This window comes from Balaenoptera musculus, chromosome 6, assembly GCF_009873245.2.
Source record: "Balaenoptera musculus isolate JJ_BM4_2016_0621 chromosome 6, mBalMus1.pri.v3, whole genome shotgun sequence".
Classification (NCBI taxonomy): Eukaryota; Metazoa; Chordata; class Mammalia; order Artiodactyla; family Balaenopteridae; genus Balaenoptera; species Balaenoptera musculus.
The window spans coordinates 51072419-51092516 of record NC_045790.1 but is presented as its reverse complement, the minus strand read 5'-3'; the positions used below and the strand labels follow the sequence as shown (position 1 = coordinate 51092516).

Here is a 20098-nt window from a genome sequence, read left to right as displayed (position 1 = left end):
TTTTAGCAATTTGTGAATAGCATCTCTTTCTTACAATACAAATTATATGATGCATCTCATGAAATCATTCATAGTGGTAGTAATTAATATTAACTAGCACTTTTAAATAAATAACCAATACAAATGATCAAAATTTGGGAGCCATAAAATGACATGAGGATATTTAAAATTGCTTTATGACATCACTGCTGCTTCTACTAGGTAGCCTAAAATGAAAACTGGCTGTGTAAGTCAAGAATCTCAATTCTGTTTTCCAAATATTCCAGTGTGCTCCTGTTTTTCCTCTATATAGAGAGAAGTTGTAATATATATTCTCGATTTTTATCCATTTCTGGCCATGTTTTAATTCCTCTCTTATCCTCATCCCAGGACTATCTGTTTCTGGCTGTCTCTCTGAAATGCTTTAACTTTAATCTGATGCTCTGTGGAAATGGACCAGCTGTATACAGTAGAGGAATCTATCATGGAGTAAAATTAAATCTTTTGCAATAGGTTTACTTTACTTTTATCTCTCCTTCCACAATCCATTTGATTTTGACCAGTGACTGAATTTTTTGTGGAATATTTAAAATATCATTAACAAATATATCTTTTTACATTTTTTTTTTTGGTCAAAAAAAGTAATATTTCTTGAAAACCAACTTCTGCCTGAGACTTTGATATCTGTAAAAGTGTGAATAGGCAGCCACCTAGAACCCGAGTGATTAGGTTCATTTTTTTTTTTTTTTAAACATCTTTTTTGGAGTATAACTGCTTTACAGTGGTGTGTTAGTTTCTGCTTTATAACAAAGTGAATCAGTTATACATATACCTATGTCCCCATATCTCTTCCCTCTTGTGTCTCCCTCCCTCCCACCCCTCTAGGTAGTCACAAAGCACTGAGCTGATCTCTCTGTGCTATGCGGCTGCTTCCCACTAGCTATCTGTTTTATGTTTGGTAGTGTATATATGTCCATGCCACTCTCTCACTTTGTCCCAGCTTACCCTTCCCCATCCCCGTATCCTCAAGTCCATTCTCTAGTAGTCTGTGTCTTTGTTCCCGTCTTGCCCGTAGGTTCTTCATGACCTTTTTTTTTTTTTTTAGATTCCATATATATGTGTTAGCGTATGGTATTTGTTTTTCTCTTTCTGACTTACTTCACTCTGTATGACAGACTAGGTTCATCCACCTCACTACAAATAACTCAATTTCGTTTCTTTTTATGGCTGAGTAATATTCCATTGTATATATGTGCCACATCTTCTTTATCCATTCATCTGTTGATGGACACTTAGGTTGCTTCCATGTCCTGGCTATTGTAAATAGGGCTGCAGTGAACATTGTGGTACATGACTCTTTTTGAATTATGGTTTTCTCAGGGTATATGCCCAGTAGTGGGATTGCTGGGTCGTATGGTAGTTCTATTTTTAGTTTTTTAAGAAACCTCCATACTGTTCTCCTTAGTGGCTGTATCAGTTTACATTCCCACCAACAGTGCAAGAGGGTTCCCTTTTCTCCACACCCTCTCCAGCATTTTTTGTTTGTAGATTTTTTGATGATGGCCATTCTGACCAGTGTGAGATGATATATCATTGTAGTTTTGATTTGCATTTCTCTAATGATTAGTGATGTTGAGCATTCTTTCATGTGTTTGTTGGCAATCTGTATATCTTCTTTGGAGAAATGTCTTTTTCGCTCTTCTGCCCATTTTTGGATTGGGTTGTTTGTTTTTTTGATGTTGAGCTGCATGAGCTGCTTGTAAATTTTGGAGATTAATCCTTGTCAATTGCTTCATTTGCAAATATTTTCTCCCATTCTGAGGGTTGTCTTTTCGTCTTGTTTATGGTTTCCTTTGCTGTGCAAAAGCTTTTAAGTTTCATTAGGTCCCATTGTTTATTTTTGTTTTTTTTTCCATTTCTCTAGGAGGTGGGTCAAAAAGGATCTTGCTTTGATTTATGTCAAAGAGTGTTTTGCCTATGTTTTCCTCTAAGAGTTTGATAGTGTCAGGCCTTACATTTAGGTCTTTAATCCATTTTGTGTTTATTTTTGTGTATGGTGTTAGGGAGTGTTCTAATTTCATTCTTTTCCATGTAGCTGTCCAGTTTTCCCAGCACCACTTACTGAAGAGGCTGGCTTTTCTCCACTGTATATTCTTGCCTCCTTTATCAAAGATAAGGTGACCATATGTGTGTGGGTTTATCTCTAGGCTTTCTATCCTGTTCCATTGATCTATATTTCTGTTTTGGTGCCAGTACCATAGTGTCTTGATTACTGTAGCTTTGTAGTATAGTCTGAAGTCCAGGAGCCTGATTCCTCCAGCTCCATTTTTCTTTCTCAGCATTGCTTTGGCTATTCGGGGTCTTTTGTGTTTCCCTACAAATTGTGAAATTTTTTGTTCTAGTTCTGTGAAAAATGCCATTGGTAGTTTGATAGGGATTGCATTGTATCTGTAGATTGCTTTGGGTAGTATAGTCATTTTCACAATGTTGATTCTTCCAATCCAAGAACATGGTATATCTCTCCATCTATTTGTATCATCTTTAATTTCTTTCATCAGTGTCTTATAATTTTCTGCATACAGGTCTTTTGTCTCCTTAGGTAGGTTTATTCCTAGATATTTTATTCTTTTTGTTGCAGTGGTAAATGGGAGCATTTTCTTAATTTCACTGTCAGATTTCTCATCATTAGTGTATAGGAATGCAAGAGATTTGTGTGCATTAATTTTGTGTCCTGCTACTTTACCAAATTCATTGATTAGCTCTAGTAATTTTCTGGTAGCATCCTTAGGATTCTCTATGTATAGTATCATGTCATCTGCAAACAGTGACAGCTTTACTTCCTCTTTTCCGATTTGGATTCCTTTTATTTCTTTTATTTCTTTTTCTTTTCTGATGGCTGTGGCTAAAACTTCCAAAACTATTGTTGAATAATAGTGGTGAGAGTGGGCAACCTTGTCTTGTTCCTGATCTTAGTGGAAATGGTTTCAGTTTTTCACCATTGAGGACGATGTTGGCTGTGGGTTTGTCATATATGGCCTTTATTATGTTGAGGAAAATTCCCTCTATTCCTACTTTCTGGAGGGTTTTTATCATAAATGGGTGTTGAATTTTGTTGAAAGCTTTCTCTGCATCTGTTGAGACGACCATATGGTTTTTCTCCTTCAATTTGTTAATGTGGTGTATCACATTGATTGATTTGTGTATATTGAAGAATCCTTGCATCCCTGGGATAAACCCCACTTGATCTTGGTTTATGATCCTTTTAATGTGCTGTTGGATTCTGTTTGCTAGTATTTTGTTGAGGATTTTTGCATCTATGTTCATCAGTGATATTGGCCTGTAGTTTTCTTTCTTTGTGACATCTTTGTCTGGTTTTGGCATCAGGGTGATGGTGGCCTCATAGAATGAGTTTAGGAGTGTTCCTCCCTCTGCTATATTTTGGAAGAGTTTGAGAAGCACAGGTGTTAGCTCTTCTCTAAATGTTTGACAGAATTCGCCTGTGGAGCCATCTGGTCCTGGGCTTTTGTTTGTTGGAAGATTTTTAATCGCAGTTTCAATTTCAGTGCTTGTGATTGGTCTGTTCATATTTTCTATTTCTTCCTGGTTCATTCTCTGAAGGTTGTGCATTTCTAAGAATTTGTCCATTTCTTCCAGGTTGTCCGTTTTATTGTCATAGAGTTGCTTGTAGTAATCTCTCATGATCCTTTGTATTTCTGCAGTGTCAGTTGTTACTTACTTCTCCTTTTTCATTTCAAATTCTATTGATTTGAGTCTTCTCGCTTTTTTTCTTGATGAGTCTGGCTAATGGTGTATCAATTTTGTTTATCTTCTCAAAGAACCAGCTTTTAGTTTTATTGGTGTTTGCTGTCATTTCCTTCATTTCTTTTTCATTTATTTCTGATCTGATCTTTATGATTTCTTTCCTTCTGCTAACTTTGGGGTTCTTTTGTTCTTCTTTCTCTGATTGCTTTAGGTGTAAGGTTAGTTTGTTTATTTGAGATGTTTCTTGTTTCTTAAGGTAGGATTGTATTGCTATAAACTTCCCTCTTAGAACTGCTTTTGCTGCATCCCATAGGTTTTGGGTCGTCGTGTTTTCATTGGCATTTGTGTCTAGGTATTTTTTGATTTCCTCTTTGATTTCTTCAGTGATCTCTTGGTTATTAAGTAGTGTATTGTTTAGCCTCCATGTGTTTGTAATTTTTACAGTTTTTTTCCATAATTGATATGTAGTCTCATAGCGTTGTGGTCGGAAAAGATACTTGATATAATTTCAATTTTTTAAATTTACCAAGGCTTGATTTGTGACCCAAGATATGATCTATCCTGGAGAATGTTCTATGAGCAGTTGAGAAGCACGTGTATTCTGTTGTTTTGGAGTGAAAGTCCTATAAATATCAATTAAATCCATCTTGTTTAATGTATCATTTAAAGCTTGTGTTTCCTTATTTATTTTCATTTTGGATGATCTGTCCATTGATGAAAGTGGGGTGTTTATGTCCCCTACTATGATTGTGTTACTGTCAATTTCCCCTTTTATGGCTGTCAGTATTTGCCTTATGTATTGAGGTGCTCTTATGTTGGGTGCATAAATATTTACAATTGTTACATCTTCTTCTTGGATTGCTCCCTTGATCATTCTGTAGTGTCCTTCTTTGTCTCTTGTAATAGTCTTTGTTTTAAAGTCTACTTTGTCTGATATGAGAATTGCTACTCCAGCTTTCTTTTGATTTCCATTTGCATGGAATATCTTTTTCCATCCCCTCACTTTCAGTCTGTATGTGTCCCTAGGTCTGAAGTGGGTCTCTTGTAGACAGCATATATATGGGTCTAGTTTTTGTATCCATTCAGCAAGTCTATGTCTTTTGGTTGGAGCATTTAATCCCTTTACATTTAAGGTAATTAACCATATGTATGTTCCTATTACCATTTTCTTAATGTTTTGGGTTTGTTATTGTAGGTCTTTTCCTTCTCTTGTGTTTCCTGCCTAGAGAAGTTCCTTTAGCATTTGTTGTAAAGCTGGTTTGGTGATGTTGAATTCTCTTAGCTTTTGCTTGTCTGTAAAGGTTTTAATTTCTCTGTCAAATCTGAATGAGATCCTTGCTGGGTAGAGTAATCTTGGTTGTAGGTTTTTCTCCTTCATCACTTTAGATATGTCCTGCCACTCCCTTCTGGCTTGCAGAGTTTCTGCTGAACGTTCAGCTGTTAACCTTATGGGGATTCCCTTGTGTGTTATTTGTTGTTTTTCCCTTGCTGCTTTTAATATTTTCTCTTTGTATTTAATTTTTGATAGTTTGATTAATATGTGTCTTGGCGTGTTTCTCCTTGGATTTATCCTGTATGGGACTCTCTGCGCTTCCTGGACTTGATTGACTCTTTCCTTTCCCATATTAGGGAAGTTTTCAACTACAATCTCTTCAAATATTTTCTCAGTCCCTTTTTCTCTTCTTCTTCTGTGACCCCTATAATTCAAATGTTGATGCGTTTAATGTTGTCCCACAGGTCTCGGAGACTGTCCTCAATTCTTATCATTCTTTTTTCTTTATTCTGCTCTGCAGCAGTTATTTCCACTATTTTATCTTCCAGATCACTTATCCATTCTTCTGCCTCAGTTATTCTGCTATTGATCCCTTCTAGAGAATTTTTAATTTCATTTATTGTGTTGTTCATCACTGTTTGTTTGCTCTTTAGTTCTTCAGGTCCTTGTTAAACGTTTCTTATATGTTCTCCATTCTATTTCCAAGATTTTGGATCATCTTTACTATCATTATTCTGAATTCTTTTTCAGGTAGACTGCCTATTTCTTCTTCATTTGTTAGGTCTGCTGGGTTTTTTCCTTGTTCCTTCATCTGCTGTGTGTTTCTCTTTCTTCTCATTTTGCTTAGCTTACTGTGTTCGGGGTCTCTTTTTCGCAGGCTGCAGGTTCGTAGTTCCCGTTGTTTTTGGTGTCTGTCCCCAGTGGCTAAGGTTGGTTTAGTGGGTTGTGTAGGCTTCCTGGTGGAGGGGACTAGTGCCTGTGTTCTGGTGGATGAGGCTGCATCTTGTCTTTCTGGTGGGCAGGTCCACGTCTGGTGGTGTGTTTTGGGGTGTCTGTGACCTTATTATGATTTTAGGCAGCCTCTCTGCTAATGGATGGGGTTGTATTCCTGTCTTGCTAGTTGTTTGGCATAGGATGTCCAGCACTGTAGGTTGCTGGTCATTGAGTGGAGCTGGGTCTTGGCGTTGATATGGAGATCTCTGGGAGATTTTCACCGTTTGATATTATGTGGAGCTGGGATGTCTCTTGTGGACCCGTGTCCTGAACTTGGCTCTCCCACCTCAGAGGCACAACACCCCTGATGCCTGGCTGGAGCACCAAGAGCCTGTCATCCACATGTGTCAGAATAAAAGGGAGAAAAGAAAGAAAGAAAGAAAGAAAGAAGACAGCAACCAAACCAGAAAAGAAATCCACGAATGATAACAAGTGCTAAAAACTATATTAAAAAAAAAAAAAATGGACAGACAGAACCGTAGGACAAATGGTAAAAGCAAAGCTATACAGACAAAATCACACACAGCAGCATACACATACACACTCACAAAAAGAGAAAAAGGGGAAAAAAATATGTATATCATGGCTCTCAAATTCCACCACCTCAATTTGGGATGATTCATTCTCTGTTCAGGTATTCCACAGATGCAGGGTACATCAAGTTGATTGTGGAGATTTAATCCGCTGCTCCTGAGGCTGCTGGGAGAGATTTCCCTTTCTCTTCTTTGTTCGCACAGCTCCTGGGGTTCAGCTTTGGATTTGTCCCCGCCTCTGCGTGTAGGTCGCCTGAGGGCGTCTGTTCTTCTCTCAGACAGGACGCGGTTAAAGGAGCAGCTGCTTTGGGGGCTCTGGCTCACTCAGGCCGGGGGGAGGGAGGGGTACAGAGGGCGGGGCGAACCTGCAGCGGCAGAGGCCGGCGTGACGTTGCACCAGCGTGAGGTGCGCTGTGCGTGCGTTCTCCCGGGGAAGTCCCTGGATCACGGGACCCTGGCAGTGGCGGGCTGCACAGGCTCCCGGGAGGGGAGGTGTGGAGAGTGACCTGTGCTCATACACAGGCTTCTTGGTGGTGGCAGCAGCAGCGTTAGAGTTTCATGCCCGTCTCTGGGGTCCGCGCTGATAGCCGTGGCTCGCGCCTGTCTCTGGGGCTCCTTTAAGCGGCGCTCTTAATCCCCTCTCCTCATGCACCAGGAAACAGAGGCAAGAAGAAATCTCTTGCCTCTTCGGCAGCTCCAGACCTTTTCCCAGACACCCTCCTGGCTAGCTGTGGCGCACTAGCCCCCTTCCGGCTGTGTTCATGCCGCCAACCCCAGTCCTCTCCCTGCGATCCGACCTCCGAAGCCTGAGCCTCAGCTCCCAGCCCCCGCCCGCCCCGGCGGGTGAGCAGACAAGCCTCTTGGGCTGGTGAGTACTGGTCGGCACCAATCCTCTGTGTGGCAATCTCTCCGCTTTGCCCTCCGCACCCCTGCTGCTGCGCTCTCCTCCGTGGCTCCGAAGCTTCCCCCCTCCGCCACCCGCAGTCTCCGCCCGCGAAGGGGCTTCCTAGTGTGTGGACACCTTTCCTCCTTCACAGCTCCCTCCCACTGGTGCAGGTCCCGTCCCTATTCTTTGTCTCTGTTTTTCCTTTTTTCTTTTGCCCTACCCAGTTACATGGGGAGTTTCTTGCCTTTTGGGAGGTCTGAGGTCTTCTGCAGGCATTTAGTAGGTGTTCTGTAGGAGTTGTTCCACATGTAGATGTATTTCTGATGTATTTGTGGGGCAGAAGGTGATCTCCATGTCTTACTCTTCCGCCATCTTGAAGCTCCTCCGCACAAGCCTCTTAGATAGCCTCATCCACCAAAGGGCAGACAGCAGAAGCAAGAAGAACTACAGTTGCGCAGCCTGTGCCTGGGGAGAAATTCCAATGGCACGTATTGGTGACACATCTAATTCTTTGGCAGGTGGCAGCCCGGCAACTCGTGGTTGTAGGTAGGCGGCCTCAGTTCCTTGCCGCATGGATCTCTCCTTAGGGCTGCTTGAGTGTCCTCATGACATGGCAGCTGGCTTAACCCAGGATGAGTGATCTTGGGATAGCTGGTTTTCCTTAGTTAACAATCATCTTTTGTTGTTCCCCGTTACCTGCGCCAGTCTCCTCCCCTGTCCCCTCCCCCCTGGTACTTTAGCTCAGGGAGGAAGGAGCTCAGAGAGACTTGGCTGAATAAGGGGCCTGTGAGCCTAGGGATGAGTTTTAAGCCGCTTTCCCCACAGTCAGGAGGAGGGGTGCTGACGCTCCAGCCGGACCCTGCGCCTCCCTTTCCCCGTTTCCCCTCAGGACTCTCAGGTCCACCCCGATTAGGTTCATTTTTATTTCCATTACTTAGGTATGACCAGTGCATCTCTTTTATCCTAGATTTTCTATAATTTTCCTTTTTTTCTCTAAATGAACTGGTGGAGTTGATTTTGGAGAGAATATGGAATTAAACTTTGTAATTTCCATTTGCTCCTTCTACTCCCTGCAACTCTCCTGCTATCCCAAGCAGTCTTTATTAATGTTTCCAATTTCCCCATCCATTTACTAAAGCTTAGCAACTGTCCCAAGTTTTTATGGTTTCTCATAGCTTTCTGGGTAAAGTTTAAATTCTTTAGCTTAATCATTTATTATCTACATACTTCTCAAATTTCCATCATTTTCCTCTTCAAATATTCTGAATTATTTGTACTTCCTTAGAACACATTGTTGTGTTCTGCTGTACATCTGCTTCTAAGCCGTCCACTTGGCTCTCAGAGTTTCTTTCTTCTTCCAGCTGCTCCCAGTGGAACACCACGACCTTTACTAGTGGTCTTTATATGGAGCTCTGGGACACAGGCCCATTGATAGACTGCTGCTGCCACAACTTGGCTATCAGTAGAGATGTGGTTGGAGCAAGCTACAATTCCCTTATTTCCCCATTCCTTTATTTCTCACAGTACCACCACAGGTACGGCTGGATCAGACTTCAGAGAATAGTTGGAGTAAATAAAGGAAATTAAAGTATAGTAGAGAAACATTTAAAACCAAGACTAAATCCAATTTCCCTCCTGCCCAAGGGAAAGCATTCAAGAAGTTGAATCCATCAGAGAGTGGCCTCTTGTATACTTCCTTTACTCGTTTGTATTCAGGACTGTACTTCTGAGTGCCTCCTTCTACTCACTGTGCACCTTTGGGAACCTCATTCTCTAGCCTCAGGACTGGTTTTGGTCCGGGGGTTACTTTCCTCAGCCATGTGTTTCGACAAGTTTGAATCCTTTTGGCTACTTCCTGTTAACATTGTCCATGGTAGGCTTTGACACCCAAATCTTGCAGAGTAGTTAAGAGTTTGTATGATTTTCTCTAAGTCTGATCACCTTTGAAGTCTTCCTGCCAATGTAAATTTTAGAAATGCCTTTGATTGTTCTAGTTGTTCATGGATAACTCTTGAATCAGACACACACTCACTGTAAACCTTTCCCCAAGACCATTGTTAAATTTCAGACGGAGTGTAACCTGAACCAATAATACAAAGAGAAATATTTTCCTTAATGCCCCCAAAAGGATTCTCTCATAATGAAGATACTACTTCACTTTATATAGAGCATGATTTTTCTCTGTCTCTGACTGGCCCCCTTATTCAAATTGAACTCCCTTGGCCTGTTTTATAAAGAACGAAGTCCATGGACAAGCCAGGGCAGCTTATTTGGTTAAGTAAAGATTCAGCTAAAGCTGTTAAATCACCATGGACTAGATTAGATTAAATTTTATTATAAGGGTAGCTATTGGCTAGCCTCCTTATTGGTGGAGTTGAGTTTTTTTTGTTGTTGTTCTTTCTATTACACATCTCACTCCCACTTGTCCTTTGCCATATTCCTCCAAAAGCCTGTCAACGTCATTTGGTATAAACATCCTTTTGTGCATCTCTGGCAATCTAGCATAGCTCCATCACAGCATTATACCACAATCATTGATTTATTTGTCTGTTTTCCTAGCGTGTGGAATTTAGTGAGCAATCAGTAAATGTTTATTGAATGATAAATGAATCAGTAAAAGAAATTGGCATCTGTTATCTTCTAAAATTTACTCTATTTCAACAATTCCTTAATGATTAGGTATAAGATTTCATGGAGAGCTAGTTTATTTTCTAGTGATTAAAATTCAGTGCCTGCAGTTAAAATTTCTGTGTGTTGCATGTTAAGTTTTGAATTATAAGTACCTTGATCAGGAAAAAAGGACCAGAGAGCTGCTGAGGCCCAGCCCACAGTTAGTGTTTACTCCCAGCACTGGAGCTGTACTTTGTACAGCCTTCTGTCTTGGGGAAGAAGAAACTGAAATAAGAGAGTATGCTTTGAGAATCAGTCCCCTCTCGTCTAGTAAATGGCAGATAGTCAGATGCTCTGTATTGTATTATTTATTTAACCCTTTGCTATTTTGACAAAAAGTTAAATCTTTTTACATATAGAAAAGCCTCTAATGCTGGTGTGATTTCTGTTTAAAACTAGGAAATACATGTTACTGAGGAATGGAAGAGAAGAAATTTTCTTTTTCTGAATATGTGTATTTATGCATAAGTATACAGGAAATTTACAAGGTATTTTTAAATGTATGTGCTCTGCTTTGTGTAAAGCTTCCATATAAGGGATTTAAAAATTACCGTGCACATTTAGATCTAAGCTGTTTGGCCCGCTGTTGCTCTATCATATGTATTCTTTGGATATTTTAGAACGTAGATCTTTTGAAGAAAAAGAAATAGTTGTCAGCAAAAGTTTTTCTTTTTTAAAAGAGGAGTTAATAAAATGCCTATTTCATGATCAAATATATTATTTGACTTTTCTTATAGAAATTTCAAGAAATTGCTGAAAAAAATATGGAAAAATTGAACCGTATTGAGAAGTCACATGAACAATTGGTTGTTGAAAACACACATTTCAAAAACTTGTTATCACAGACTAAAAGGGAACAAACATCCTTGCTGGCGGCCTGTGCATTGATGGCTGGTGCCTTATATCCTCTGTATAGCCGATCATCTGCCTTATCCACACAGAGAGATTTTCTCCAGGAGCAGGTCAACACCTTTGAGTTGTTAAAATTGGAAGTTAGAACTCTAGCCCAGGCTTTGTCAATTGTAGAGGAAAAGAAGCAAGAGGAAGCCAAGATGAAGAAAAAAGCATTCAAAGGATTGATACGTGTATTCCGGAAAGGTGTTATTGCAATTTTGGCAGCAAACAGACTCAAGATTTTGGGCCAGTCGTGTGCCTCTCTTTTTACCTGGATGGAGAGTTTCAAAGAAGGCATAGGCATGTTAGTGTGTACAGGAGAGCCCAAAGACAAGCATAAATTTCCAAGTAAGATAATTTGTGCTTTTAAAAATCTGAGTCAAATGTAAGTGACATACGAAGTGATTATGTTGGGCAAAAACATAAAAAAATTATTTACAATGTCAAATCATGTAACATATCTACATACATATGTAGATATGTATGTGTGTATGAATAAGTGTGTATCTATGTATAAATTAGGCTTTATTTTTTTTGTTGTAAACATTAAAATATAAAGAAAGTAGCAAATATATATGATTTCAACTTTGTCTAGCTTTATTATATTTGAATGCTCTTTTGACAGTAAATTGAAAAGTTTGTACAGCGATTTTTCAATAAAGTCAATCCAGAAACTCTGCCCTATTTAAAATTAATTAGTAGCATAATTTACTTTCACTTTCTTTGAATTAGTATAAAATGATCAGAGTTAAAAATCTATTGAAGAATTGAATGAAAATGAAACTAATGTAAGTTTTATAGCTAACTTTTTTTGAATGCTTGACTATTCTGAGGAAACAATTATTTCAGTTTTTAACTTTTCAAAAGCAAGCTATTAAGTAAGTAGAACTAAAGAAAATTTCCTTCTCCCTTTTCTTTTATGATGTCAGTTACCATTATATATAGAGAGGAGTTAATAAAATGCCTATTTGTTTCATGATCAAATACATTAGTTGACTTCTCTTCTTATATGGAAAAATTGAACCGTAAATAAAGTCAATAAAATCTCACATCTATTGTAGACTTCTCTGCACTAGGTGAAGCTCTACGTACAAATTTTGATCTACTTCTTAAATAGCTAAATATTGCTATAATTTTTAAATGGATTTTAATAAATTTTTGTAGAATTGCATAATGGATTTTCTTCTGTTTTGCAGAACATCAAAGGAGCAGTTACGTTGTTTGCAAGCTCTCAGTTGGCTCACCAGTTCTGACCTTCTTGCTGCAATAATCAGTTCTATGGCTGAGTTTACAGGAAGCTATTAGTAAAACAGGTATGATTCCCCTTTTATGTCCTTGCAAAATACATTTAAAAAGCAAATGTCCAGAAATTCTTTATGGTACAAATTCTAATAAACTTCAAGGAAGAAATGTATTTGTTTTTATCTTTCTTTATTCAGGCACAGAGATTACTAAATCTGTATTTAATGAAGTAGTGAATTAATGTAATTTTGATGTTAATTTTGTCTTTATGGGGAAATTAAATGACACTTCTTGGTGAATACATTCACCTTCTTTTTCCTTTGTGATACGCTTTTCCCATGGAAACTCATCATTAGCTTTTTTATTAAGTAATACTGGTAATATTCTTTCAAATGTTTTAATCTTTCTTCTGTTTCTGGCCATGTGCTTTAGAAATCCGAATAATAACTGAATCAGTAGAAAATTTTTCTCTCTCATTTGGCAACATTTTTCTTTTTTTTTAACTTTGGGTTTATTTTTATTTATTTATGGCTGTGTTGGGTCTTCATTTCTGTGCGAGGGCTTTCTCTAGTCGCGGCAAGTGGGTGCCACTCTTCATCGCGGTGCGCGGGCCTCTCATTATTGCGGCCTCTCTTGTTGCAGAGCACAGGCTCCAGAGGCGCAGGCTCAGTAGTTGTGGCTCACGGGCCTAGTTGCTCTGCGGCATGTGGGATCTTCCCAGACCAGGGCTCGAACCCGTGTCCCCTGCATTGGCAGGCAGATTCTCAACCACTGCGCCACCAAGGAAGCCCCTGGCAACATGTTTTTATTTTTTCTATTTAATTTTAAATAGAGTTAATTTAAATAGTCTGCTCCTTTCCACTAGGTGTGAAGCCACCTATAACCAGTGATTTCCAAAGGTCTAAAATTCAAGTTTATGTTTTCATGACTTAGATTGCGTGGCATATTTGTGTGAAATGTTCAATGAAAACTAATTTCTCTGCACTTAAAGAGTAACATACAGTTACCTACTGCTTAAGCTATGTCATTGGACTAATTATGGTCGTTTCAGACACATTAATAGAAAAAAAAATGTATAGTAGTAGACTTGTTAATACTTGCCTGCGTAATGAAATATTCTAAGTATTAATGAAATGATAATTTGGGATGTAATTTAATTCTTCAGACAATTCTGCTGTGTAAATATAGATCATTTATTGTGATTTCAAACATGTAAACTAGGCTCTTATAGTACAAAACTTATGATCCAAAGATTATTTTTAGGTTGTGGCCGTAAATATTGGTAGGGAATATGCATATTTTAATGTATCGGCAAAATCTCAACATACTGGGTTTGGAGTCTGAAATAAAAATGCAAATAAATATATTTTAAGAATGTTGGGGGCTTCCCTGGTGGCGCAGTGGTTGAGAATCTGCCTGCCAATGCAGGGGACACGGGTTCGAGCCCTGGTCTGGGAAGATCCCACATGCCGCGGAGCAACTAGGCCCGTGCGCCACAAGTACTGAGCCTGCGCGTCTGGAGCCTGTGCTCCACAACGAGAGAGGCCGCGACAGTGAGAGGCCCGCGCACCGCGATGAAGAGTGGCCCCCACTTGCCGCAACTAGAGAAAGCCCTCGCACAGAAACAAAGACCCAACACAGCCAAAAATAAATATAAAAAAATTAAAAAATAAATAAATAAAAATGCAATAAAAATTAAAAAAAAAAAAAAGAATGTTGGTATTATAACTTCAAAGCAAAATTGTAACATTCTTGAAAGAACTTAATAAATTTTGGGGTTTAGTTTAATAAACAGATGATTTTTGTTAGTCATATTTTTTCAGGTATGTGGACCTAAAAGTAGATTGGTTTCTTAAGCTATAATCTTATTTATATTATTACTTTATTTAATGCATTTTTTTCTTATCACTGTGCTATATGCTTGAGGAGATAAAAGAAAAAGATGTGACTTGATCGATCCTCTAGAAAATATACATAATGGTCATAAGAATAAGAGCGACAACTCATGAACAACTTAGGCAGAATGTAATCAAGGATTGGATGAGGAAGTACAGGCTTTAAATGTAAGAATACGCAGAAGGTAAAGCTCTATGTGGGCTTATGAGTATTGGGAAGGCTTCAGGGACTAGTGATTTAGTTGGGCCTAGAATGACAGTAAGTTAGAGAGGAGAGATGGCATTCAGATGCAGGGCATAGCTTAAGCAGAGATGTAGAGGTGGGAATAAGCATAGAATGGGAAGAAGGGACATTCAAGAGGTGCGAATGTAACTCCATGCATAGCAGGTCTGACTTATGGATAAAATATATTGTCAACTCTAACCATATTGGGAAGTAGTGGGGGAAAGGGTAGATCATTGGCATGGGATCAGATTGTTGATTTATGAAAGTAGGCAGCGATTTCCCCTGAGCACATTTTCTAAAAGTAGCCCCTTGTAACATTTTTAAGTTAAAATATTGACAAAATTTTTATTCAGACCTTGAAAAAAAATATGTGTAGGTAAGACCTGTGAAGTAAAATGTAGACCAAGAGTGGTGTTTTAAGTGCTTGCCTATCTCTAGGAACAAGCTGTCTTTGATGTTAGAACCTGGTATGCCTCTAGCTTGAGGAAATAGCAAGTTCAGGAAAACTTATTTTTAGGCAAGCCTTTAAATGTTGTTGGATAAAGAACACTACTTGGAGAAGAGAAAATGATTGTTGCTTAGAAGGGGAAAATAATGGATGTATCAAAGTCCTGAAGAGTATTGGAAAGGATATGGTCCAGGCAGATAGATAATTGTTACTGAACTAGTACAAAAATGATCAGTGTGGATCTTCTGCAGTGGTGGCTTGACTAGCTGGGCTTATAGAATAATTCTTTCAAAACATGATGAAGGGTTAATGTATTGTTATCTAGGCAATTGTGTTTTCATTTTTAAGTGTATCCTAGTAGAAATTTTAGATATTTTAGCAGAAAAGATGGGAAAATATTTTCAAAGTCTATGAGTGATTATCAACAGATAAGGGTAATAAATGTAAAGCCATAACAGCTTATATAGTCATGTTGAGTTTATAGTTTAAGTGTCTGAAAAATCTAAATAGGTAATCATTATTGTGTAATAGAAAGAGCATTTGCTTTGAACAAGGCAGACTTGATATTATATTCAGCATTGCTAATTATTAGTTGTGTGAAACTGGGCAAGTTACTTAACTTTACTGGGCCTCACACTCTTTTCCCATAAATGAAGATGGTATCGTCTTCCCCATTGTTATGAGGAATTAATGAGATAACGCTTGTTGAACGTTTTGTACGGTATCTGGTACATAGTGGGTGCTAAAAAAAATTGTTGTTCCCTTACCACCCATCTCACTGTGAAAGTAGCATTTAGCATTAATGAACATGAATACACACACACCTACCTGTATACATTTTTAGACTACTAATGATTAATTTTTCTGTTCTAAAATTGCTAAATTGCTGTACAGTGGAGGCAACATAGTGTAGGGTTAAGCAAGTATTCTGCCTGACTTTGAATACTGACTCTGATGCTAGCCACATGACATGGGCAAGTTATTTAAACTCTGTTTCCCAGTTTCTTTATTTGTAAAGTGGGAATAGTAAGTATTACCTAGAGCAGAGTTTAGAGGACTAAATGAGTTAATTTGTAAAGTGCTTAGAATGCCTTTGTTTACTCTTTCACTTACTTTTCTTAGTTCAGATATCAGTCTTTATTAAGATTTACTGCATTAACTGAATAATAATGAAGAAATTTCATAAAAATTTAGAGTAAATAAAATGAAAATACATTAGTTTATCTTAAAATTTCAAGACCATTTACACATCCCATACAGCTCCAACTTGTTAAAACATGATTCTGTTATAAATTAGTATACATATAAAGATCAGGAAGAAATTTCTTCCTCTGAATATAATGACATTGGATGTTTGGGGGCATCACAGGTTTGCTTTCTTTGTACCTAATAGAAGACCCCCACTTAGAGTAGCTTATTCATATAAGGTTTTTTTTCTCCTCCCAAATAGTAAGTCTGGAGGTAGATAGAAATACCAGACTATGTCTTTCTGCTAAGCCATTAGCATCTTCGTGTTTATGCCTCCTAGTTTTAAGCTGGTCACTCTACTTTTAGGCATCAGGATTGTATTTGTGCAGGAAGGAGAAGGGAGGGACACAATGTGAAGACATTCATACATTGCTGGTGGGAATAAAAAATGATATAGCTGCTTTGGGAAAGAGTGGCAGTTCCTCAAAATATTAAACATAGAGTTATCATTTGAACCAGCAATTCTCCTTCTAGGTATATATCCAAGAGAAATGAAAACATATATGTACAAAAACTTGTGCATGAATGTTTACTGCAGCATAATGCATAGTCAAGGAATGGAAACAAACTTAAATGTCCATCAACTGATAAATGGGTAATGGACAGATATCCAAACAATAAAATATAATTGGGCCGTAAAGAGTAATGAAGTACTGATGCTTGCTACGACATGGATGAACCATGAAAGCAATATGCTATGTCACAAAAGATTGTATATAATATGATTCCATTTATTTGAAATCACATAGCATGTTATTCCATTTATTTGAAATATGCAGATTAGGCAGATCTAGAGACAGAAAGTACATTAGGGGCTGCCTAAGGCTGGGGAGGGGTTGGGGGTTATGGGACGTGGCTGCTAATAGATATGGAGTTTCTTTTGGGGGTGACTAAAATTTTATAAAATTGCTTGTGGTGATGGCTGCATAACTGTGATTATATTAAAAACCATGGATTTGTACACTTTAAATGGGTAAGTTATATTGTGTGTGAATTATATCTCAAGAAAATTGTTAAAAATATGAAGACATGTGTTGCTGAATATATCCCTTTATATCAGGAAGGCAAAAGCTTTCCCCAAAGCTTCCCCAGCAGACTTTTGCTATTGTTTCATTGGCCTGAGCTGGGTCACATGATTCTCCCTAGATGGCTACCTGGAGATTGACAAAAGAGAAGGAAGAGTTTGTGGATGGAATGAATCAGCTAATCAACATCTGCAGTAGAGAGGATTGTTTTTGTTTGTTCTTTTTTTTCAAATTACCTCCACTTCTACTACCTCCATTATACGAGAAAACAGGTCAATTCAGAAAACTTGGAAAAGAAATAAATCAGAGAACAATAACAAAACAAAAACAAACGTATTTTCCCATCATATAGGGATAGTTAATGTAAGCATTTTTATGTGTTCTTATGTGTTCTTCCAATCTGTTTTATCCCTCTTCTTCTCTCTATCCATTCACCCTTCCTTCCTTCCTTCGTGCCACCTACTCATCCATCCACTAGCAGACTAACAAATGATATAAATGATATCATAGGCTACATACTCTTTAATATCTTCATTTAAAAATTTTTCCGAAATACCCTCAAACTTATGGAAAAGTTGCAAGTAGTTCACAACAGAGAATTCTGTTTCCTGAATGGTCTGAGAGCAAGTTGCTCACATGATGCCCCATCACTCCCTCGTATTACAGCATGTATTTCAAAGACATTCTTCTATGTAACCAGAGTGCCATGATCAACATCAGGAAACCAACATTGATACATTACTACCATTCAGACTACATTCAACTTCCCCTATTTGTCCCAACCGCGTCTTTTTTAGCAAGAGGATCTGGTTTAGAATTATGTGTTGCATTTAGTCATGTCTCTTTAGTCTTCTTCAGTATGGAAGAGTTCCTCAGTTTTTCCTTGACCCTTGTGACCTTGAAGATTACAAGCCAATTTTTTGTAGAATATCCCTTAATTTTGATTTGTTTCCTCATGATCAGATTTAGCTTATGCATTTTCAGCAAGAATATCACAGAAGTGATGCTGTGCTTTGCTTATGATATACTATCATAGCTATAGTTTAAAAAATATCATACTTTTTGAGGATTTTTCTCTATTTCTGTTAATAATCTTCTAGAGAATGATTGTAATGTCTGGGTAATATATATCAGTTGGGCATTCGTTCATCTATTTAACCAATTTACAAAAGGAGGTTTTCATCATAGGGCAGGTATCAAGAATATCAGTTCAGCTTTGATTTGCAATTGATTCCTTGTCCCTTGAATCATCTAATACTATGAATAGTATCTTAATTCTTTCAGCCATGTGGGAAATTGATATGGCAAAATCTTGGGAAAGTCTATTTAGGAAATGTGAAAATTCTGAAATGAAAGAGGATGTTTCTTAGAACTCTGATTTTTCTTCTCTGTTCCTTCTGTCTTTCTTTTTGAAGAACTTGCTGAAAATTTCAATCACATTACATGTCGGGACTACGTATTGATGGCATCACTGTCACTTTTTTCTTTTTATTTACAATATTGTGTTAGTTTCTGGTGTACAGCAAAGTGATTCATATATATGGAAATAAAATATTTTTCATATTCTTTTCCATCATAGTTTATTACAAGATATTGAATATAGTTCCATGTGCTATACAGTAGGACCTTGTTGCTTACCTAGTTTATCTCTAGTAATTTGTATCTGCTAATCGCAAACTCCTGATTTATGCCTCCATCCCTTCCCCTTTGGTAACCATAAGTTTGTTTTCTCTGTCTGAGTCTGTTTCTATTTTGTAAATAAGTTCATTTGCATCATATTTTATATTCCACATATAAGTGATATTGTATGGTATTTGTCTTTCTCTTTCTGACTTACTTCGCTTAGCATGATAATCTCTAGCTCCATCCATGTTGCTGCAAATGGCATTATCTCATTCATTTTCACTTTTTTCTTTTTAGCTCCAGGAAAACTAGTACATGTATGGCAATAGCAAGTAGTAGCTTTTAATATATTAAATAGTAACTATTGCTTCTCCTATTATCATTGTTCAAAAAAAAAAATCAGTAAATTACTCTTTTGAAAAGTTAGGTGCTTATCTTTTTAGAGTAAGTTCTGAATTATACTATTAACTAATTAGGAGAAAAGTTTTAAAATTGTCTAGGATAGAAAATGAAACATGTCGGATATGCAGTAGAATATGGATTAAGAACCTGGATTCTAGATTTGAATCTGGGTTCCACTGCTTACTATGTGTGTGACATTGGGAAAATCATTTCATCCTTCTTCATCCATCTGTAAAATTTGGCTAAGGGCGGTTCCTAGCTCATAGAGTTATTTGGAGTAAATGTAACTTTCTCAGCCAAGTCCCTTGTATATGTAATTGTCCAATAAATGTTGTGTTATCTCTTTTTTGTGCACTGACATTTCAGTGGGACCTGTATATTAGTTTATACCTTTTTGTGAAACTGGAAGTTCAATAGTGGTAGCTTGAATTCATTGCTCAGAAAGTGAGGTGTTTGCTAAAGGTAGATGCCACTGCTGCCTTCTTAAACTTTGACGATGTATTTACAGGCAGTGGGCAAAGACCCCAGTTTCCATGTTGTCTCTGTAAATACTGGACAGGTGGCAACCTTCTTGCTTTCATTGAAGTGTTTGCCCACTTGAGATAAATTACCTCTTCCAGGTATCCAAATGGTGTGCCTGCAAGAGATCATTTACCTCAAACAGGGGAGAATGTTACTTCCACTGAAGGGCTGGGATATCAATCATTATAGGAATGGACTAAAGAACCCTATAGATAGCTGAGCATTTTTATATGACTTGTTCAGACTGAATTTCTCGAGATAGAAACAATTGTGCTGATTTGCTTTGAAATATCTCTGAACAAATACAGGAGTAGAAGGTTATGAGTAGAATGTTCATCCATTTTCTTACACATTTACGCATTTCAATTATAACTGAATTTTAATTATCTAGAGGATAGATGACTCAAATATACATGCCCCTGCTATTACTACTCACAGCTTTCTTTCATCGTATACTTTGAGTTAACTTTGTAGAGG

At 37.8% G+C, this 20098-nt stretch overlaps 1 protein-coding gene across 1 annotated transcript in view; it reads left to right on the top strand.

The window, feature by feature from the left end:
* Positions 1 to 20098, top strand: part of CCDC171 (coiled-coil domain containing 171) — a 368650-nt gene that overhangs the window by 175497 nt on the left and 173055 nt on the right. Inside the window, 4 exon segments of the mRNA XM_036856768.1 lie at positions 10834 to 11338; positions 12187 to 12189; positions 12192 to 12277; positions 12279 to 12303. Coding sequence (XP_036712663.1) covers positions 10834 to 11338; positions 12187 to 12189; positions 12192 to 12277; positions 12279 to 12303 — 619 coding nt within the window.